The sequence below is a fragment of the Anser brachyrhynchus genome, assembly GCF_964034855.1.
Source record: "Anser brachyrhynchus genome assembly, chromosome: 2".
NCBI lineage: Eukaryota > Metazoa > Chordata > Aves > Anseriformes > Anatidae > Anser > Anser brachyrhynchus.
The window spans coordinates 9,924,819-9,948,133 of NC_137695.1; the positions used below are offsets into that span (position 1 = coordinate 9,924,819).

Sequence of the window (23,315 nt, forward strand, 5' to 3'; positions counted from 1 at the left end):
AGCACAAGGCAAAGAGTGGTTGTGAAATTCCACCAGTTGAACGCATTTCGGAGAATGCAGAATGGTTGAGGTTGGCAGGAGCGTCTGGGAATCGGCTCTCCCCGCCCCCTGCTCAGAGCAGGGTCACCTGGAGCGGGTTGCTCAGGACCTCGCCTTGTCGGGTTTTGAGTATCTCTGTGGGTGGAGGCTCCACGACTCTGGGCAACCTGCTCCAGTGGTCAGTCACCTTGACAATGAAATGTTTTCAGTTAGGTTTAAACGTGGTTTCCTGTATTTCAGTGTGTGCCCATTGCCTGTAGTTACAGAACTGTAGGGTGATTGAGGTTGAAAGGGGATCTCTGGAGGTCATCTGCTCCAACCCCCCTGCTCAAGCTGGGCCACCCAGAGCAGATTGCCCAGGACCATGACCAGGGCACCTCTTTTAAGCGCTCCTTTCTGTCACTGTGCACTACAAAGAGTCTAAACCCTCTCCAGGCTGAACAACCCCAGCTCTCTCAGCCTCTCCTCACACTATGGATGCCCCAAAACCTTAGTCATTGTGACCCTGCACTGGACTCACTCCAGCAGGTCCGTTTCTCTCCTCTACCGGAGAGCCCAGAACTGGACCCCAGCACTCCAACACACCTTGGCAGTGCTGAGCAAAAAGGGAGCAGCATCCCTGGCAATACTCCACCTCGTGCAGCCCAGGATGCTGTTGGCGTTCTTTGCTGTACGGGCATGTTGCTGGCTCGTGTTCAACTTGCCTACCAGGAATCCCAGGTCATTTTCTTTCTGCTGCTGCTTTCAGTCAGTTGGCCCCCAGGCTGTAACGGTGCATGGGTTTACTCCTCGGCCGGCACAGGACTTCGGACAGAATTGAGTGAGTACCGAAGTCCCAAGGTATTTCTTAGTTTCAAGGCTCTCTTCTTTACTAGGCTGTAAAAGACATTTGACCTTCCATTTTTGCCATGTTGAGTCAGGATTTTTTTGCAAACAAAGCTCTCAGCTCAGCCCTGCTCTGTGTCACAATCAGGGCCAGTGATTCACTCAAAAGAGCTTTGCGTCTTGCAAGAGGTGTGGATTTTGAAATACAGGCACTTCTGTCACGTCTTTGGAATAAAGAATAAAAGTAGTGAGTTTCCCTAAGAAAAAAATAGAAAACATTCAACTCTGTGTGGACGAAGCTTTGCTACCTCACAATAGGAAGCTTGGTAAGACCCAACTAAAGAATTCACAGAACCTAAAATAGTTTCTACATGTTTTTTTCCTGTATTTCTTTCAGTTATCAAGTGCGATCTTTTTTCCTGTACAGATCATAGCTAGAATTTGCTGCCTACAGTGAAGTTTGATGTGCCTTGTAAGCATGTTCTATAATACAGGAGGATGATGACTATTATAGCGTGAGTAGGGAAAATACTGGAAATAAAATACGTACAGGTATGCAGAGAAAAATGTGCAGGTGTGTTTCTAGACAGCACAAAAACACCTAGCTCTTAGGAAGGCATCTAATTTTAATTTGGTAAAAGTACATTTTGAAGATGTTCTGAAAATAAAGTAGTTTGACTTAAGTATCTGCAGACTCAAAATGATGTTTTTTTTTCTTTTTTTTTTTTTTTCCTCTTGGATACTGACTTGTAGTGTTAGTTTACCTTTGGCTCCTATTGGATGTAAAGTCATGCAAAATTCATTTCTCTCTGACGTGTTCAGTGAACAGAGTAGCATCTTCAAAATACTTTTCGTGGACTCTTCCAGATCTATGTGACTGGAGACTAGGCAAACGCTATTTCTCTTCCTTGCCTGTAGATGTCTGTAGTTGTTAAAAGATTACACTTATCCCACAAAGGCTGGATTTAAGATTTTTGTGGCTTTGCTTTTTCATTGCCAGTGCTGCTTTGTCTTTTCAAGCATTTTGGAAATCTTTTATTAACTTCAAAGTAACAGAAAGATTCAGTAACAAATGGAGGTCTGTTATTTTCAGTTTTATTATGATGCTAAACATCAAACTGTAGGACTAATGTTAAATCACCTGAATGCTTACTCATTTCTTCCTCCACGAACACTATCAAGCATCTAGTTTGAAGCTGCACTTTCTTGGACGGACTTCTGTAATTTTGCTGACCTCAACAAAAGCTGAGTAGCGCAGTTCTAGGTGCAACCCCGCAAAGCGCGTCAGGCAGTCAGTGCAGAAATGTGCGAGTTCTCACTGGCACCAGTGAGATTGCTTAAACATAACATGTAGAGATGTCCTGCTGGCTCGATTTCATGCTGCCAAGGGATGATCTTTTGTTGTGTAATGGTTAAATCATTGCCACTCAGCATTGCCAGAATTGTTGCTCTCCAGTCTGGGACTAAGCTTACCTGCTCTGCATTCTGTTTGCAGGATTTGTTCATGTGTTCATAGAAACAGTTTGCTCAAATATCCTACTATTTTCAAGATTATTCTTTTCTGCATTCCCTGAGCAACTGTTAGTTCATTCTGTGTAACATTTGACTGGAAAGAGGTTTTGCATTATTTCTGTCTTATTCTGTGTTTATAGTTACACATAGCTCTCGGCTGCTGAAGAAGGAAACAGGCGTTCGCCAGATGGTGTTATTGCAGATCATCTTGCTACTTCTGCCTACCCAAATGCTACATCTAGGAAAAACATCTCTCATCAGCTGCTATGTAGTTTTGCTCTATGTTGTCAAACACACCTTCTGAAGAAATGAATTCCGTCTAGCCTTCATATCTTTAATTAAGAATAAATTTTTTTTCATTACTGCTGTAATGTTTTTTTGTTTTTCTCCTCTGTGCTTTCAGACAAAGAGCAGCAGAGCTCAAAGTTCTGTACGGATGTTTGAGACCTCCTTATCTATTAGAACTATCCAGCTATTAATGAAAAATGACATGGAGTTAACTAATATTTGTCTTTATTATATGGATAAGAAAGCATATCCCTGATCAAATTAATGAACAGAAATGCTAATCAAGCTCTCCTTGTGAGGAATAAACACTTGCCATAAGCTGTGAGATCCTCTGGCTGCCCACAGCTGTTCTTAGAGTGTTGTCTGTGCATCCCAAATAATCACTAGAATGCATCTGATACTTTATGAGGAATCAGGAAAAACTTCAGCTATCCTGAAGTGTTTCAAGCTCTTATCAAAAGCATCCACTCAGCTCAAGCTTTTGGTTACAAAGAGGAGTCCAGATAAACTTGTAACCTCTTGATTACCTAGCTCCATGCCATTGAAAACGGAGGTTGTGCTCAGCAGAAAAACTCTGGAGAATTCTAATGAAAATTGGTTATTTTGTGCTTTTAATGCTCCTACTTAAAGTTTTAAACATTAGGTGTATTGCCCATATTTCAAGTCTAATTGTTTCTGATAAGCTATCAGCAAAAAGTTAATGCTTATATTTAATTAAGTGGCACTTTCCAGAATTACTTTGCCAGTACTACTATAATTAAATGATGTGAGAACAGTCCTTGATAAATATGCTCATATTCTTTGCTAATACCAAAAATAGATTCTGTAAATCTGTAAATAGAAAAACTGGATGCATTAAGCAGCAGACAAGAGCAGCAGGCCAGGAAGACTACGGCCATTACCACATGAAAGAAACTAATATTAATCTCTCTCTAATGCAGCATTTTCAAGCATTTCTTGTGTTCTGATGGGCTTTTCATAATTGACCTCCATAAGTCATAAAAAATGATTAAAAAAAAGAATCTGGGAACTCTGTGAATTGCTAATACCTCCTGGAACGAGGCCACATAATTTCCATCATTAGGTTATAGCTACCAGCTAGGCCTGAATTCATCTCACTTACCTTCAGCCATCTGTAAGGTGGCTGTCTGGGCACTTCCAAGGGGAGAGGCAACCCAGAGCTCTACAGGGTGGTTCTTTCTTTACTAATATATACGTCTCCAAAGTGAGTAGAATAAATCATGCCCTGGAGGTGCCCCCTCCTTCTCTTTTTCTTGTGGTCAGAGGGCTTAAAGTGGATGCTTAACTTCTGGCAGCTCAAGTTACATGAAAGTGAAACCTGATCTTTGCCTCTTGTTCCCAGGTGAGAGAGGAAAATCCTTGAGCAACGAAGATCCGTTGGTAACAGTTTATTCTGACTTACGGCTCAGCACTTGGACGCCAGCCCAGATCTGCCTGAGTGTTTGCTACCACCTTCTACAGACCCACCACGCTTCGTCTGATTTTGCTATTGGGATGTTGATCCCAGCGCTCCCCTCTGTCAGGAACATCAGATTTATTGCTCTTTAGCACAATATTCAAGGCTTTTGCTGCAAGCAGCAAGCCATAGGAACACCGAAGACTTTTGCTTTAAACTTTTGCAAATAAACCTGTAAAGTTGCAGGTGGTTTTCTGAATCAAAAAGCTTTTCTGTTTTATTATGCCTATCTGTAGATCTAATTAAACGTTTCCTCTACCTACAAGTCCTGCCTCTAAAATCTACTGTTACCTCAAATGAGAGGGAAGGTGCTTTTGGCTCTTTACCTGATGTAGTTCCTCCTTCTTTTCTTCATGCACGTTAACTTGTTATGCAGAGATTGCAACGGGCCCTTCTATTGTGTGGAAAGCACTGACGTGGCCAGTTCTCTTTTGAGCACTTTCATCCTATTGTAAGACACAAATATGATTAATCTTAAAGCTTAAACATACTTCTGAGAAACCTTAACTGAAACGAGTGTGACTGAATATTAAATCAAACCGTGGGGCAGAAGAATTTTAATGAATTCTTCGAGAACTAGTCGGCCCTGCCCTGCGGTACCTGAACTATGCAGCTTGGGGTTAAAAGGTGGTTCAGCACTAGCTGACTCCAGTTAAGACTCATGGAATCGTATCATAGGGCATTGTTTTATCAGAGTGCTACTCTTCAAAGCAAAGTAATCATAGCCACGATATCTCTTTTGAACTTTGGGTGATCTGGGAGAAGCAGACTTTGCCTGGACACATAATGGGTAGATTATGATAGATGGCAGATCCCGTTAGCCTGGAAAGTCGTGGAGGCTGAGCTGCCCAGCTGAAGACCCAACAGGTGGACACTGCCACACCAGGCTAAGGCAACCAGGGCACTGGGCAGGGTGGTATGAAAACAGAATTTCCATCACTGCTTACCAATGAACAATGTTCTGATCAGACAACAAACAGGAGCTAGGAAAATGAGCCCATGAATGTGTATGTTTTTGAGACCACTCTTGAATGTATATTTCTCTGTTAACCTCTACAGGAAGCTGGTCAAATGGGAGAGAGCTGTCATTTCATTTTTTATCATTTTGTCCTGTTAGTCTTGTGTGTACAAAGTTACTGTTAACGTGTAACCCACTTCTGTTTACAAAAGAATGTCTCTGTACGCCTTGTAAAGATGGCTTCAGGTGGAATGATTGGTTATTTACCAACAGGGGGAGCTTGACACCTCGGCGGAGGCTGAGCAGGCTGATAGATGCTGCATTAGAGGCAACATCAGCCTGGAGCCACTGGTGTTATTTCTTTGTGCTCATAGGCCCCTGGGTTACAAATAGAAATCTGTTAACTGCTGCCTCTGTCACGATTCCAAATTTTCCCAAGTCCATCGAGGTTCAGTAGCACTCAGTGCCAGCCCCCCAGACTTTGAGCTGCGTCCTGCAGAACTGTTTAGATGTTCCCGCTCTGGGTTCCAGTCTGGGTGCAGTGCCAGAGCTGACCACACCTGGTGCTTACAAGGAACAAGGCAGAGATCCATCAGCTGGGGACAGTCACACAAGGGGCTCAGGTCTGGTGGGGACAGGCTGGGTGGGGTCACTTTGTTTTATGACTGCAGTTTTAGAATTTAGAATAGTTCAGCTGAGGACACTGACTCCGCACACTCACCCAGACCTCTGCAGTATGCCCCGCAGTACCCCTTCCAGCTGGCTTTGTCATGCTCTGTATTTATGGCAAGCCCCTTCATTTCCCGGTAACCTAGAGAATGGAAAATTAAATGTCAGACACACAATATAAACAAACTAAATATATATACACACACACAATTACTTCTTGTGTTAGAAGAAGTGCAATACTTCTAGTATTAGACAATCCGAGCTATCACAGATAATGATAATGAGTTAAAAAGTTGCCCCAATAAATTATATTTTTAATTGGTGGCTGTATAAATTACCCCTGCTGCAAAGTCTCAGGAAACATATTCACATCCTACTTCTGAGACAAAGAGAACTGTTAACCAACTAAAATATATTTTGTTAACCAACTAAAATGTATTTTTTCTAATTACTTAATCTTTTGTTTCTTCGTCCTTGTTTGCAAATATGTTTGCGTTTTCTGTGTTTTGCTGCATAAAATGCCAAACTGGATCTCATACAGCTAGTCCTGCCCTCAGCTGTGAACAAGGCATTGTACCTTCTCATCCCTTACTTTCTTCAGCAGCAAAGTTGGTCTCTAAGCCTTCCCAAACGTTATTTCTATATCTGAACAGTGTTACTGGAGGCCTATGCAGTCTAGAGTTAGGACAACAGTGTTCCAAAAACCTACGGACAAACACATCTAATTCTATCGTGCTTATGACAAATGTAGTAAAGCAGCAATGGTCCCAATCGGATTGATGTAGTGTCGTGATCTCAACCCGGTGGTTCCATCCAGAAGCGTGCTTCCTTGCCATTGTTGTTCAACCTGATAAACAGAAGGTTTTCACAGTCTGGATCCATCGTGACATAACTTTCATATAAAAACAACTCTGTAAAGAGTTAAAGGTAGCGCTTTGTGTGCTACCTCTAGAGCCATTACCACAGGACGGATTTTTAAAAGGCTGAACAAAATTTGAACTTTTTTCTCACCTGTCATTGGTCATGAAAGGTTGAGGGAAAAACACTTTTTTTCCACATCGTGTAATATTTGAAAGCCTAGATCAAAATATTATATTATTTTCTCCCAAACTACACAGTGCTGACCTGCTGCTTGCTTTTGCACTTTGCTGGAATGTGAATCTTCGGAGGTTTGCAACAGGACCTTCAGAAAGATCTGGTCTAACCTACTATTCGTTCTATTTTTTAAGCGGACAAAAAACTTCTCGTACTTCACAGCTAATTGCTGATGAGAAACTAATAAAGATGCTAGCTGTCTCTCTGATCTAATTTTAGAGGCTTGTTTCCATGACCACAATTTAGCACCAAATCTCACGGAACGGAATTTCTTTCGAAGGCAGCATTTACCCCAGAGCACCAAGCCTGTAATTTGCTCAGGGCTGTCCTGAGCCTTGCTCAATTGATGTAGCTTTCCTCTGTCTTACTTCAAACTTTGCTTTTTTCTTTTTGAACTCACCCCGCTCCCACACAGACACCCCAAATTCACGAGCAGCCTTCCGATCGACTTTCATTTGGGAGCACACGTTTTTGGTTTGGAAACTCCTTAATTTCTCCTTGGTGATCTCTAAATCAATGCCTCCTCCTGCTTTTTACGTAAGGGCCAAGAAAATTACAGCAATTTAAAGCACAGATAAAGTCTATTTTTTACAAAAAGAGGAGAATAATCTGGCTGCCTTGCTCTCAGCCGTGACACCAGCAAACCACCCGCTGAAGGATGATCCACACGGCCCGCAAAAGAACGTGACCAGGCACAAAATGACAAAACTGGCCCTAAAAAAAGTGATGGCGTGAGGGCAACGATTTCTGAGTTTATAAGAAGGTGTGTGAGGGGAAAGAAGGCTTTAATTCAGCACCTCAACGTCTGAGTTTGTTCTTCCAAAGAGTGTTGGTAAAACGACTGGTTTTCACCTCGTTTTGTCCCAGAAGCACACCTGAAAAACTGTTAATTGATTTATTGATTCATTTTGTTTATTTATTTACTTATTTATTTGTTTTTTCTCCTCAGACGAACGGAGGGACCCCGCCCGCCTTCCGTGACGGGAGGGGGCGGAGGGGCGCGACCGTTACGACCGTTGGAAGCCGCCCGCGCCCCCTCCCGCACCCCCGCAGAGCCCCCGCCCCTCAGAGGCCACGCCCCCTCAGAGGGCCACGCCCCCAGGCCGAGGCCACGCCCCCTCCCCGCCGCGCCGCCGCCGGCCGGCAGGGGGCGGGCTGAGCCCGCGCTGAGCGCGCGCGCGCTCCCCCCCCGCGGGCCGTCCCGCGAGAGCTGGCGGCGCCGTTCGAGAAACTTCCGGAAACGGGCCCGGGGGCGGAAGTGACGGCGCGGCGTGACGCCACTTCCTGTGTTTGCGGCTGAGGCGAGCAGCCGCCGTCGCGGGCTGCCGGCGGGGGAGGTCGCGGCCGCGCTGCGAGGAGGCCTCGGGCCCGGTGAGTCGCGGGGACCGGGCCGCGGCGGGGCGGCCTGCCTGGGGAGCCGGGGAACTGAACGGCACCGGGAGCCGCTGCCTGGGCCCGCCCGCGGCTCTTAGCAGCAGCGCGGCGCTAGCGGGGGCCGAGCCGCGGGGTCGCCGGTCTCGGCGCTTCCTCTGGAGCGGCTCCCGGGAGGTCACTGAGCGCCGGGGGGAGCTCCGCGGCCGTTCCCCGGCAGCAGGGGCTGCCCCGGGCTCGTCCCGGAGCTCGGCACGGGTTGAGGTCGCCGGGCGGCGCGATCCTGGCTCGGCTTTACCTCCTCGGCGGCGGCGGGGGAAGAAATCCGCCGTTGTGTTGGTGCCGGTGGTGGTGTCGGGTACAGAAAGGTGAGGGGAGCCGCTGTTCGCACGTGGCTTGGGCGCGCTGAGCAGTCCTGTCGCTTAAAGCCCCTCACGGAGCGGTTTTTGGCATATTTATATTTGTCTATGTTAAATTTGCCCTTTTTTCTATTTTTTTTTTCAGTAGAAGTTGAGTTCCATTTTGGTTTTAGTAACTCAGAGTAGAGTCGTGGCTAAATTTTGTTGTGGGTGAGGGCAGCAGTGTTTTGGAGCTGGGTGTTGCTAAGTTCTAAAGTGAGCCGAAAACTCCTTGAAAGTTAAAGCAGTTTGTGTCAGCGTTTGCTGGTCTTCTGGTAGGGCAGCGAGGTGTGAAGTTACTGATGGCCAGTAACTATTTCTGTTTGCAGCAAGATTTGATCTGTTGTTACAGTTTATCAGAGCTCTTAGGGGCTGCTGAAAACCCGTGCTGCGTACTTGGGTCGGTAGAAGACATTAGAAAAGATTCTCCAAAATATTGCGCAATTTTCTTTTGAATTTCGTTGAGGATAGATTGGACTTGTTTGGTTTCAACATGAGCGAGATAACATCACTAAAATTAAATTTATAATAACGTGTAAATGGTAAAGCTGACGATGTTGTATCGGTGGTCAGGCCCTGAGGATTTTTCTGATGTCAGGAGTCAAAAAGTGCTGGGAACAAGGTGTTGACATGGTTTCAGTCCAGCTGTTCACACCAGGCGAAGTCTCCGTGGCCCTCTGAAGTTGCAGTTACATCTGCTGGCTGGCCTTAATTTTCATTTACCCTTTGGAGAGCCTTGTGCTCTAGTTAGGAAGGGTTTTATGTTCAGCTGACGATCAAGAGCCTGGTGGTTACCATTTAGCGTGCTGGATTATGCTGTCAAAGGAGATTTGTTTGAACGAGTGAGGAAATGTATTTACAAATCTTGTCTCTCAGTACTTCTTAGCATGTTTTTTTTTTTTTAAACAACCCAGCTGCTACCTAGTGCCCGGTGCTGGTCCAGCTTGGTTTCCCACTCTCGGCTCTCATGCTTGTTTTCAGTGGACAAGAAGAGACTATTTGAAATGCAAGTGAATTTAGGACTAAATTTTATTATTAGATGTTGGAGTAGAAATTTAAATTGCTGCTTCTACTGGTAATACTATTTAAACCGCAAAGCTAATAATACTTTCTGTATTAGGAAAGTGTGCAGTTCTCCTTGTTCTCTGTCAGATTGGTTGTCTTCCCTCGTGCTTTCCAGCTATACCACATTCTTACCAAAACAGCTCTTTATCTGCTGTTTTCTTCTGTCTCTCCTAGATTTACGTGGTTTGCTAATAAAACTTGGCTGCACTTTGTGAGAAATCTTCTAAGGCTCCACTTCTGTGAAGCACATAACTTTTAGTTGGCAGGGAATTAGGAAATAACTTAAATACTCATTTCAATATGAAGGAAGTTCCTAATAGTGTTTGGGCTGTACTGAGGAAAGAAATAGCGTTGGGTTTTGTTCCCTGTAAAACTTTTGGGACTGCTCTGTCTGTGTTTGACGCGCTGGAGGTGGGGTTGTGCTGGGGGAGGGTGACTGTGTCTGTGTCCGCCTGCGGGTCCAGGGGCACTGAAGTTGGAGCCTGGCATCGACCGAAATGTCACACCGTGTTGGGTGCAGCCGCCCGTGCGTTGTGCTGCTGCTGGAGGAGGTGGCTGCTGCGGCTCGATCACGTCAGTGCTCTGCTCCTCACCTTAGAAGTGGCGATGTTCTGAATTGAACGGCTTCCCTTAATTTTCGGCAGTGGCTGAGTTGCGTTTAATATTCTTATAGTTGCTCTTCATATAGGAATTGCTCCGTTTCTCTGATAGCATTTATGGAGAGCCTGGTCAGCTGTGTCCTGAAAACATTGTCACCAGTTCTACCTGTAACTACAATGTTACTTGATCTCCTCATGGAGTGGAAGGATTAGGGAGAAGTCACTTACCTTTGTCAAAAATTCTTGGATCTTACATATGATTGTTTATTTTAACGTAGGTTTATGTTGAAACCACTGTAGTTGATGATATTGGGAGGCTCAAGTTCTGCTGCCGTTTGAAAGAAACACTGCATTTGAACGGAGGTCAGATTTCTCTGAAGTTTAGGCTTAAGGAAAGCAGTGTTCTGCTTCTGTTTCACTGGGGAGGGGAGAAGTCACATGTATGAATTTCATTCCTGAAATTAGTCGTAGTTTTCATTTTTGTTTTCAGTGTCTTCTGAACAAGTACTGAAATCCCGCTGATAGTGGGGAAGACCCAGTCTTCAGGTTGGACATAGGAATATCCAAAACAAAGGCTCTTTTTGGTGGCTTTCCAGGCTATTTCTTCATTGACAGACTCGGTTTTAAATAGGTCAGTTCTTTTTTTGGTCTCTCGGTTTTGAACTCTTACAAACTTAACACTTACGAATTCAAATTGTTCCTACAGTTTTTCTGCACTGTAGATTTTTTTTTTAATTTAAATTAGGCTTATTAATCATATGGAAGTCTGTATTTACTATGAATTTTGAAATTTTGACTAGTCTTTTAAAAAAGAAAAGGCTTGTTTTTAGTAGAAAATATTTTCCTGTATGTCAAACTTTGTTTAATATTTTTAGTTTTAATTTTTGAATTGTTAATATTTTAAATTGGATATATTAATTACATGGAACTCCTGTTACTGTGAAATTTTAAATTCAGGCTAATCTTACCAAGAAATTAGACTTGATTTTGATAGAAAATCTTTTTCTGCATATCAGTTTAATTTTAATATTTTGTTTAGCTTTGTACCAACCTATAGGCCTACTCTTCTTTGCCTTTTCAGCTGTAGATAGCCTTAAACTAAAGGCTTTTGCAGTTCAAATAATAAGGCTGAAGCCATTCGTAGACATGTCGCAGAACAGCCTTTATTAAATCTTGCATGTAAAAAAGTTCTTTTGATTTTGAAATTGCTTTCTGTTTTAAAATCTGAATCTATGAAAGTCTGTCTTTGTCGTTCTGAAAAAGAAATTGGTGTTTACTTTAACTTAAAATTGTTTCTCTGGTTGACTTAAGTAGAATTTACCATGACTCAAAGAACTACTTTAGGGATGCGTGTAGAAACTTTCAGCTATTTTCTTTTCCCTGAAGGATCATCTGGTTGCATGTGATTCTTTGGCTGAAACTTTCTGGACCCGATCTTTGCCAGATCAGGCTTTCAGTGTTTTTAAAAGCTTCATCAAACGCTGCTCAGACACTTTAAAAAATGAATTGGGAGTATTTTTGTTTCATATAAAATAGCTTTTTAGGGTTAGTTTTAGGAAGGAGCCAGAGTTCTAATATTTATACTACACGATTCCTGATTTGGACGCCTGAGTTGTGCTCTGGAACAATGCCCTTTTGCTTTAAGGAGTGCTCCTGAGTAATTCCCCCGGTGACGGTGACAGGAGGTGTGATGGCAGATCAGGCGGAGAAGCAGCATGTATTGGCCAGGAGCGTGAGGGCAGCCTTCATCCATCTCCTTCCCTTCCCAGTTTTGGTTAGCTAGCTTACGTTTCTTTCACAGATGAACACTTTTGATTTCTTCCGTTTCCATTTTTGGTAGGTCAGTGTTTTTTCACGGTTTCTTACTTGTTGCCCTCTGCAGGCTTTCCGTGTACCTGCCAGTAACGTGAACGCAAAAGCCCTGTAGTTCTTGCCAGCTGCATCTTGCCCTCCTTGGGGAGGGAAGAACAGACAGAATTGTCTCAGACTTCTTGCCTTGAGGGAGCGAGCCCTGTACAGGTGGCTCTGCTTTGTTTTCCTTTTTTTTTTTTTTTTGTTAAGAAACTGAACTGCAAGGTAAAGCAGTGGGCCTGGCTGCTTTTTCTCCTGTATGAATGGCATCCTCTGCTCCAATACTCACTGTACTCAAATCTACTCTGCCCTCTAACATCAGGACAGGATGTTTGCTGTAAACATGAGATGAATAAACTCAGCCTTCTGGAATGCTGATTTTTTTATTAGATTCATCTCTTGGGGATGCTGTGGTAGTATTAATGTAATGAGTTTAAACATTGCTATTTAAGTACATTTTGTTAACTTTAATTATTGTAAATTTACATTTTTCATGAAACATGTTTCAGGAGCCTGTGAAATTAAACTTTTTGATAACTTTCCTGTGCTCGAGTAAGTGGAAGTTAAAAATACTGAGGATTTTTGTGTATCTTAGTCTTGTACCACACTGGGAAGAAAACTCTGTTAATGCTTACATTTGTCAGATCAGTTGTATTAACCACAGACTTCATACAGATCTTGCTTTGCATTACTGCAGCCATCAGAATCAAGGTAACCTGTGGTTCAGTAGTGATCGTAAATCTCATTTTACAAAGATTTTGTGGGGTGGGGTGCAGGGCTTTTTTATGTTTGTACCTGTACAGCTATAGCACAGCGTGCCACAAGGGCCCAGGGACTGCTGCTGGTCTCAGTTGAGTTCCATCTGGCACATCCAGACATTGTTGCTGGAGCCAACAAAGATCTTTTTTGATTTTATTAGGGATTGGGCCAAGGATTTAGGACGGGTATAGCTTTCTGTGTTGTTGAGTTGGACTGGGTAAAATTTATCTGGTTGTTGTATGTGTGGTGCTCTCTGATGAAGGGTTGAGGTGCAATGTTTTCTGTGGCAAACGGGACGTTTGGGTTGACCTCTCTGTACTCTTCTTCTAGAAGGGTTGCTTGGCGAGTCGTGGTGGGCAAGTCCGTACAATTCAGGGATCCCATTTGAAAGCTGTAGCCTGTGAGCAAATCAAGTGGCTGAATTCCATGTGAGGTTTGTTTGTTAAAGACTGAAAATATTAAGGTATGTCTCTGAATTTCCTGGATTGTAAGTAATAAAAAGCATAGCAAAAGTATCCTAGCTACATAAAAATCAGATGAAGAAATAGTAGAAAACTTTGGGAGTGCGTGTTGCATGCCTTTCTTTTTATGGTCCTGGATCTGCATCAGTACTACTCGTAGTAGTCTTGTTTATTCTCTGAAGGAGCACAAAATCCCATCAGGTCTGACTGACCTACTGCTTTCTAATAAAAACTCTTGGAATGTGAAAAACAGTATTTTTTGAATCATAGGGTGTAATTCTCCAAGAGCCTCACGCGTGTGCCTCACCTGTGAACACAGCAGAGGCATCTCTCAGTTGCTCGGTGGCTGCTGGATTGGTGAGAGCTGGGCTGGGGCTGAGCTGGCATTCGGAGCAGGGCTGGCTTCCTGCAGTGCCAGCGGGGCGTGATCCTTCGGCTGCATTCAGAGAAAGCAGGCAAGTGGCAGGGACTGGAAGGCTGTGTACGCGGTGTTGCTGACTTCTGTGAGTTGCATGAATCATGGAATTGGGATCTCCCTCTGCCCAGGTGGCTGAGCTTGAGCTGTTGGGGCATCTTTCAGGCCTCTCCTTGCAGCCCCACTGCCTTGTGGCCAGAAATAGCTACCTTTCTGACTAGGCTGACAGCACGGGTCACACCCCCTTGGTGTCCTAATTCACTCCTGACTGATTAAGACCTTCACACTTATTTATCTTGCTCTTCTTCATATTTAGCTTGAGCTGCTGCTTTGCCATACCAGGAGGTTGTGCATCTGATAAATTATCTCTTTTCTCTGTCATGTGGTCTTATAAAAGTTTATAGCTGTCTTCTGTAAATCTGAGGACTTCACAGTAAAGATAGACTATGAGACAGGTTTCAAGGTAGCTTCAAGCTGGTCTAGCTTTGGACTTCACCCTAAGAGGAAGGTCTCAGGCCTTGCTAGGTACTCCTGTTGGTTGTCCTGTGAGAATATGAGCATTCAAGGCTCCTGCTTGGTAAGGCAGAACAGAGCTGACTTCTCCTGTGAGGACTGCAAAGTCTATAATATATGAAAACTTGCAATTTACGTGAATGTTTGGCTGTTTGAATTGTCCAGGCTCAAAAGGAGGAGTGAGAATAGCTGATAGCATCCTATAAACATAGTAACCATAGATTCTTGCAAACAAAAACCAAGGCCATGAAGCAGTTTCTTTCATCTGGAGTTTGTTTGATTTTTCTTCCGAGGCCTTGAAGATTTTCTGTGGTTGGAGGAGCTTTGCTGATGTGGGCTGGGTTCCTCACAGCTTGGCAAAAAGGCTTGAGTGCCTCGTTAATGAGCCTCCCTTGTGTGTTTGGAGACAAATCATTTGACGGGCTGGGGTAGGGATTTTCTTCATGTCATTTTGGTTAGGGCAGTTGAGTATTTTTGGTTTCTGCTTTGCAGGAAGGTGTCTGGTTTGTTTCGTGGAGTCATCTGGGTGTCTTTACTGTGCATGTCACTGCTACCCTTAAAGCTGTTGATCTTAGCTGTTTTCTGTTTTGTTGCAAGTTTGTGGAGGTTGTTTTCCACAGTGAATATTTTATTTATTTTTTCCTAGAAACATTGTATGCAGGTGTCTTTTTTAGTATGTGTGATTTTTTTTCTTTCCCCTCCTTACTGGATGCTGAGCAAAAATCCAGGTATTTAAGGGACTAAACATTAGGTGATGCTATCTGTTTGTCTGTTTGTGGTTTTGTATGTTTTGCCTAAGCTGGACAGCGGGGAGGAAGAGAGGGAGCTTCAGATAAATTTTCTTTGTGTAAATGTTGTTAAAACTCTTGGGAACAAGATGATGTTCTTATGATGCCTGAAATCGTAGCAGTTTGGTTTATTCTTTATCGTAACAACCGATAGAAGTGATGATTACTTGTAGATGGACTCTTTCTGTTGCCTGAATGGTTGAGTAAGAGTAGGAGAATACAGGCAGTTCGTTCTCTATAGAGAGCTGCTGGTCTTAATTCCACGCATCATATTGGTGACAAGTAAAATCTGAGCAATACCACACCCACAGAAGAATAAGCAAACCCTAGACTATTGTTTGAAACAAATAATTCTGTCGTTCTTAGGGCGGCTGCTTTTTAGAGTTGCAGTAATCTGCACCAGAGTAAGTGCTCTAGTGAGAATGAGTCGTGCTGCCTCAGTGCTCCTATTTGGTCCCAATGTTAGGCTTCTGTTATTTAGGATCCTGGTGTCTATGTATAGACTGGTGTGTTGGGTCTGTCCCCCCTTGCTTACTCCAGCGAGACGATTGAGTTTTGTATTTTATCTCTAAGATACCTAGCAAAATTGAGAGGAGTGCTAATATAAGTTTTGACTGTAAGGGGAGAAAAAAAAAAAAAGAGTATGGAAGATCCCCTTAGCAGTGTGGTGTGTGTTCTTATGTGGCTTCCTGCTGTTAACGCTCTGGTTGTAGGCTAGTACCTCGTGGTAGGTGGGGCTCTGACATCCAGGCCTGGGCTTGGCTCGTCCTGGGTTCTTTTTTCTGGTTCTGTTCTGTAACCGGTCTCTTCTGCGCGTGCTGTGACCCATAACCATCAGCTGCAGGGCTGATAACATGCTTAACCCCTGCTAGCTGTGTCCTTACCTGTTCTAATCACTCTTTTGGGAAACAAAAAATCTTGCTAGGCCACTTGATAGGAAATATTCTGGGATATTTTTGGTAACCTGTATGTTTACATTTTGGAGCCTGCTGTTACTCTGTGGGTATTGGCATTCCTGATGTTCGTTTTAATGTATGTCTTTCAACTTCCCTTCTTGGCGTTGCTTACAATATTAACCATACCCTTACTGTTTGTTTCATCAAAAGGCAGAGTCAATTAGAGGTCTCCCTACCTGCTGCATTTCTAAATGCTTGTGGGACTGTAGGGTTAACTACATTGCTAAAAGCACGTAGCTACTCCTAGACGTTTGTTTCTGTAAGTGGTGGGGCAGGGAGGTGGCAGGATGGCAGGCTATCTCTTAAATTGGCTTTGCCAGTTGAGGAAATGTCTGCGTAACCACATCCCCAATTAAATCTAATGAGGCTTTAAGCTACAACAGCAATGCATTTTGAAGATGTACCAATTTATTTTAAAAGGAAGTCTCCCTTTAATGTTGGTGGCCCAGGATGTTGAAAGATGCATGTAATATCAGTAGAGTGAATTAATTTCAGAATATTCTAGTGGGCTGTATCATGCTTGATTCTTTCAGCATTTATGCGAAAGAATGTGAAAATGAGGCTTTGCCTGGACTGAAATGAAAAACTGAATGACTTGAAGGAAGAAAAACTGGTTTCAACTAATTTTTTTCCTGTTGCATGGATAAGAAAATGTGAATAATTGCTGTGTTGTTATGCTCTGAGTATATTTGGGTGACTTTACATGCAACGAGTCAATAAGTGATTGAAAAGGTCACTGTTGCTTTGTTTGTGCAACTAACCAGAAGAGGAGGTAAGATGGAAAGGTGGTTGCAATTTGTGGCAGGACAGAGACTTGTTGCACTGAGAGGAGGTCATTGCAGGAAGAGAGGAAATGCTCTTTGTGTTTTTAGGAAGGTTCTGTTCTTTAATCTTTGTGGCAATCTGGATTAATGATTATTGTCTTCCCTGTAACTATTCTCCGATATTGACAAAAAACTTTATTTAAACTATGGCCAGTGTTTTTTCTTTTAACTTGTAGATTTTTTAGGACTCTGTGAAAACTTTATTCTCTCATTCTAAGACACACAAAGTGCTCCCTTACTGGACTTCGTTGGCTAACCTTAGTTTGAGTGATGTTGCCTGGGTGTGTACTTGCTATTGGCAAGCATAGAAGAAGTAAATGGCATTTACTAGCTTTTAAGTGATTATGCTGTCAAGATCTGAGTACAGGAAAGGCTTATCGGAAACAATAGGAGGAATTTTAAATTTCTGAGACCTGCACGCTGCTTTTTTTGACAGGAACAAAGTGGAAGTAGTATTCTGAAAAGTGGATGTGAAAGAATGTGGCACTTTGTGCTCATGTGTGCTTAAGATGTGACATAGGTGCCAGAGATGACAAAGTGATCTTGGAGGTCTCTTCCAACCTAGATGATCATGTGGACATGATTCATGGTGGCTTTTGCATTCAGAGGTTATTAATTTGTATATCAAAATGATGATATACTATACAAATTCTTCTTAATGTTGTGATTAAAACTACCAGTCACGTTTATTTCAGGACCTGCATTTCCTTAAATTTCTTTACACTTTCAGTGAAATTAAAGAACATAAATCCAAACTAGAATCAAAGTGACTGTTGGTGTCAACCTAAAATTAGCGTGTGTGTGTTTGGAACATTTGAATTTCTAAAAACAAGCAACTCTGTTGGGTTGGGTAGTAGAAGATACTAAATTCCTCCCTTTTTTTTTTATGAAGTAGTGTGACTGTACAGACTTCATTTACAAGTTCTTCTTGTTGCAGGATTTGAAAGACCCGTCTATTGTGAACAAGACAACTGCTGAAACATGGTGGATTACTATGAAGTCCTGGGAGTGCAGAAGCATGCCTCACCAGAAGATATTAAAAAAGCGTAAGTGTCACTTTGGTATACATGAGATGTTTTCGGATCAAATATAATCACATGGTTTCCAGTTCCTCACTGTGTTTTCAATACTTGGATGAGTAGTAATTTGAGGTAATACGTCTACTAACTGAGAAATATGCAGTGATCTGAAGAAAAGCATTTGCTTGTTTTTATGAAATTGGGGAAATAATCCTGGGTACTGCTGAAGTGAAAATGCTGTCTGCCACTGGTTTGTGATTGCTGTTAAATGCATTTCCGTACAAGTTTATCTCTAAGCTTGATACTGTACAGGCAGTGACAGCCCCTTCTGTGGCTGAACTGCAACTAATCTTCCTCTCATTTGCAGAGGTGCTTTTTCTAAATTATTAACAAATATTTGGCACACTGTTTTTTGGTTGTTGTTTGGTATTAGTACTTAATGTGAAGTCTGGTTCCTGTGCTTAGATTTTGATGGACAGAACATCTGTTACTATATAAAAAAATGAAACACTTTAAATTAGGAATACTGAAAGGAACTAAATACAGTTCTTTGTTTGGACTTACTGTCTTTGTATTGTTTTAGGTTGGGTGTTTGTAACATTTTAAAAAATACTGTTTACTTTTCAGGGAACTGTTGGAAAGAAATGTTCTGGTAGCATGCATTTTTAGTAAACCAGAAACATCTGACATTAAGTTGCAGTTTCAAGTGACAGAGAAAAGTTTGTCTTGCCTTCTCCTGGGTACTTGAGTTTAAAATTAATCAAATTGTGCTAGTGCAGGGTAGGTGTTTTTTTCCCTTGTTCTTGTGCAAATTCCTGCATATACGTTTATGTAAAAACAGTTCAAACTGAACTGTTTGAACTGTAATCTTTTATGACCGTGTAAAACAGTCCAAATCAACATAAGCCAAAGTTTAGTTTTGTTCCTCTAAGTGGTTATGAACACTTTGCCTCAAATACTTCTTTTGAGGATAGGGACTGTATACAGGTATAGCAGTCAAGCCACTGATGTTAGATGCTGTGACGGTTTGGTATCAGGGTACTCCTGGAGCTTTATCATCTCTATCAGCAGAGTAACCTTGATGCTTGCCATAGTTGATTGTAGTACGGAGCTTCTAAGGAGAATCATGGAGCAGAAAAGTTAGGGGATGTTTTGACACACCTGCTATATTTTCAGAAACGCACAGGAATAATTCATCTCAAAATAGCTAAAGAACTCTAGTTTATATATATGTGTGTGTGTGTGTATATAGATATGTGTATATATAAAGCAAATCTGGGTAGACAATTCTTTGTTTACCTGCAAAATCTGTTGTTATCAGTCTAGACGCAAGATATAAATCATTGGGGAAATTCTAAATATTTTAGTCCTGGCATCTTGTTTGAAACATTTTTGTCTGTATCAGTATATCATATTTCTTCATTTCAAATAACCTCTAACTTCTTTCCACTTAGGTACCGTAAATTGGCATTAAAATGGCACCCTGACAAAAATCCGGACAACAAAGAAGAGGCAGAGCGGCAATTTAAACAAGTGGCTGAGGCGTATGAAGTTTTGTCAGACGGTAGGTATTTTAGAAGAGCTTCTGAACTGCAGGTCTCTAGGTACTGGGTGAGAGACCAAAAATGCTGAGGAGAAAATTCATGATGTTTTAAAGGGTTATTTTAACCATGATTCATCATCTAACTCAACTACTTTCTTTGCAAAGAAACAGAAGCTTCCAGATAAGACAGAATAAGCAGAAATTTTGAAACTGAAAATTCAGGATCTCACTAGATGAGTAACTAAGCCAATTTCCTTCTTGAAACCAAAATCCCACGTGTGCTAGGCCCTCTACATAAATTTCTGAAGAGGTATCAGTGACTACTGAGAATTCACCATACCTAAGGAGGTCGAGCCAATGTTAGTGTAAATATGGGGGAAGTGTTAAGTGAAATGCCTCAAGTTTATGGTGCGTGCGGATGTGTGATACTGTTTTTTAGGGAATTTAATTTAGTAATGCCAATAACGTCTTACAGATTCTCTTGTTTTAATGAGACTTATTGTGGGGGAAGTGAAAAGATTTTTAGCTTGTGTTTTGAGATCTACCATTACAAAAGAGTCTAGACAACCTCTGAAGTATCTACTGTTGCTAGTTCTTTTAATAGTAAACTAGTTTTGACAAAGCCTGAGATTTTTTTTTTAATACTTGCTTGAAAACCTGGCTTGTGTTTGGGTGAATTCCATAAATTCAGTCTACTGTGATACTGAGGAGAGCGTGTATGTTTTGAATTGTTACAAAACAGTTGCTCAGCCTGACCCATGCAGTGCAGGAATTCAGCTTTTAGTTCACCCGTATCTTTCTGCTTGAAAAGCAGCATTAATTTTGGTGAGTGTTCTGGCAAAAGCAGTCTGAATCATAACAAAGTGTTTTAAGAACTTTGATTATTTTCCTCTGTAATTGACTGCAGCTGTCTATATGCTATTTCTGAAGTGTCCTTGATTTCACCTGAGACCAATGAGCTTGGGAAAGCTATATTTAAAGTAGTAGCAGCAACATCTAGATTGCCCTTCAGAATTTGGCCTGGTTTATCAAGCTGCTGTCTCGTACACCCTGTTTCTTTGGTTTTGATTCTTAATTGGCATGGGAGAAAGAACTGGTTGGTGTGCAGAGCTTTGAATTCTTCAGAAGCAATATGTTGCTAGAATTTCAGAATATCGTATGGAAATGCTGCTTGTTTTTTGGATGTAGACCAAATCCAAAGTTATTGATGTCTTACCAATCACTTACGCATAAGGGTAACTGAATCCTGAGCCCAGTAGTTCAGAGGCAATCAGCAGTCCTGCAGACTTAATAAAGTTTCCTGAAACCATTATTGGTTTGAATGAAGACAGACTTCTGCAAGAAGAATAGTTATGTAAGGGGTTACGTATGCAAATATTGAAATTGGGTGATCATAGGACACGCTTCCCTTGAGGTTTCAAGAACATGTTTTTCAAGACGAACGTTGGGCTTTTTGAGCCCTCAAGTCCTCCTTGCTGTTTCCTGCCCCTTCTGACAGTTTGTTCACCTTGCTGCTTTGGCTGTTTCTCACTGGTGGGCAGGTTAACCTCCTTTATTTAAAAATTATGTTCTAGAAAGGCGTTATGGCTAACGTACCTGGCTTTGCTCTGTGTGTGTATTTGTTGCAAGTTTCCATTGTTTGTGAGTGATAGCCAGTATATAAAACTTAATTTCTTGTTGGTCAGAAGGAAGTATTTTACTCTTCAGCAGCTGCTTGAGGTAACTGTGTTCTTTCAGTGATACTATTTAAATTTCAAAAATGTCTTTCCCTGAAAAGATTCCTGTGGGAATAGCATGTTATTTAATATTATCTAAAGCCAGATGTCCTGACTGAATCTTGGCTCATGTTTCCACAGAAGTGCAAGCAGAATAAGTTGCCTGTCTGCATGGTACTCTCGGGTTCCTCTCCAGTACCAGCAGTGCAGTCTGTTCTTACGCAGTGACATGGAATTAACTTGTTTTCTCCCCCTTTATCATGGACACTGGAATGCTGATCTGCAGTGGAATTAAGAGCCTTTGCATGTCTTCTAAAATAATAGAGAACAAGCAGTTTGAGATAAATGCTTCCATGGCATTTTTTTAACATCTCTTTGGTCCCCATGTTTAACTAGAAGTGGTTATAATTAACTTGAATTTGTAGTGTGTCATACAAAACAGTGTCCTTCCTTACTTATAACTTGGTCATGATTAATTTGGTCTTGTACAATAAAATGAAAAGAGGCAATGCCAAGGTAAATCTGCAACAAGGGATATTCCAGTTGAATAGAAAGAAGAAAATGCTTACAATGGGAATGCTTAAGCACTGGAATGGACGATTTGCCAGAGAGACTGGAATCTTCCTTTTTGGAGACTGATGATCAGGGCTTTATCTAGTCGAGTTTTGACCAACTTTTGAGATTACACTTACATGGAGGAGAGTACTTCAGAGCTTTACAACCTAAAGCTCTGAATGGTAGTTGTGTAAAGATGATGAAGACTGCAGTAGTCTTTTTTTAATGACAAAACTCCTTGTGGAATGCTGGAACTTTCCATATTTTTTTCCTGATACAAGGGAACCTAAGCTTCTACAACTAAATAGTGGTAAGTCTAAAGGTTAATGTCTACTTTTTTTGAACCTAAATTGCTTTGGTAGTCTTTAACAAAAATTCTTATTAGTTTCATTTTCGAACTTTCTTAAGTAAGCTAGCTTTGAGATGTTTAGCTGGGAATAACATTTAAGTGTTTTTTTTTCCAAATTCAATCTGCTCATTTACTGATAAAATGTACAACTTCTCCTTGTAGCTAAAAAACGTGACATCTATGACAGATATGGAAAAGAAGGCTTAATAAATGGAGGTGGAGGTATGTTGATAACTGCCAGTCTTTGTTTTCTCTGTTCTCATGGAAAGCCATTTTCTGCAGCTTTCTAAGATAGGAGTCTGGAAATGCCAGATCACTAAAGCCTAAAATGTAATATTTTAAAAACTGAATTTAGAATTGTTTTACAGTTTTTCTAGTTATAAAAGATATTGCTGATATCTGGAAACAGAAGATAGAAGTAATTATTAAAAAGTATTGCGTAATTAACTTGAGGGATACCTTATAGAGGAATTTTAGAAAGTTTAATGTGTATTTATTTTTTAAATAATTCAAAAACCATATCAGCCTGAACTTTCTTAACAACACAAATTTGTGAGGGTAATTGATTTTTTTTTTTTGCAGGCGGAAGTCATCATGATAATCCATTTGAATTTGGATTTACATTCCGTAACCCAGAGGATGTCTTCAGGGAGTTTTTTGGTGGAAGGGACCCGTTTTCCGACTTCTTCGGTAAGTGGTTTACTGGTTTTAGTTTTATGTTTTATGTTTGTCTGAAGTGTGGCTAAAACTTCGCTCTTAGAAAACAAACATAGCTAATATGGCTTTATGAGAAGTAGCTCTGCAAATTGGTGGTAAACAATTGCTATTTTATATAATAATGAAATGTTTGTTACCGTTCACTTTATTCCTAGTTGGTTTGGTAGTACAGAACAGGTTTGGCTTGCCACTTCATGTTTTGTCAGAAGGTGTGGTTTAAAAAAAAAAACAATGAAACTGTGGCATCTGTCTCTATAGGTTGGAAGGAAATAACATTGGGCAGAAAAAGTATACACTGGAATTCTCTCTGACTTAATCTGCTGAATTTGACCTCTTTTGGTCTGTAAATATTTAATGTAGTTCTGAGAGCTGCTGGACTGGGTAGGTTAACATTGAGAGCTATGTTGTAACAGTTAATGTGAAATGGTATACCACGAATCGTTTTCTGGTATCAAAATAAAAACAGCTGCATACGTACTCTAGATAGTCTTCCAAATTTTATGTCACATGTCTGCTTGGGGGACGGAGCACCTAAAAGTACGGATAACTTAAAT

The 23,315-nt window shown here is 41.6% G+C and overlaps 1 protein-coding gene across 7 annotated transcripts in view; it reads left to right on the top strand.

Moving 5' to 3' along the window:
• Positions 1–7,438: 7,438 nt before the first annotated feature.
• DNAJB6 (DnaJ heat shock protein family (Hsp40) member B6) overlaps positions 7,439–23,315 on the top strand; it is a 59,954-nt gene continuing 44,077 nt past the window's right edge. For 2 of the 7 annotated variants that reach the window (XM_080579563.1, XM_080579566.1), the window contains exons 1-6: positions 7,439–7,626; positions 7,813–8,234; positions 17,801–17,909; positions 19,337–19,446; positions 22,207–22,266; positions 22,627–22,734. In XM_080579563.1, coding sequence (XP_080435689.1) covers positions 17,845–17,909; positions 19,337–19,446; positions 22,207–22,266; positions 22,627–22,734 — 343 coding nt within the window. In that variant the 5' untranslated portion in view covers positions 7,439–7,626; positions 7,813–8,234; positions 17,801–17,844. Of the gene's footprint in view, positions 7,627–7,812; positions 8,603–10,786; positions 10,928–17,800; positions 17,910–19,336; positions 19,447–22,206; positions 22,267–22,626; positions 22,739–23,315 lie in introns of those variants that run through there. The other 5 variants (XM_080579567.1, XM_080579568.1, XM_080579565.1 and 2 more) reach the window with 5 other exon arrangements.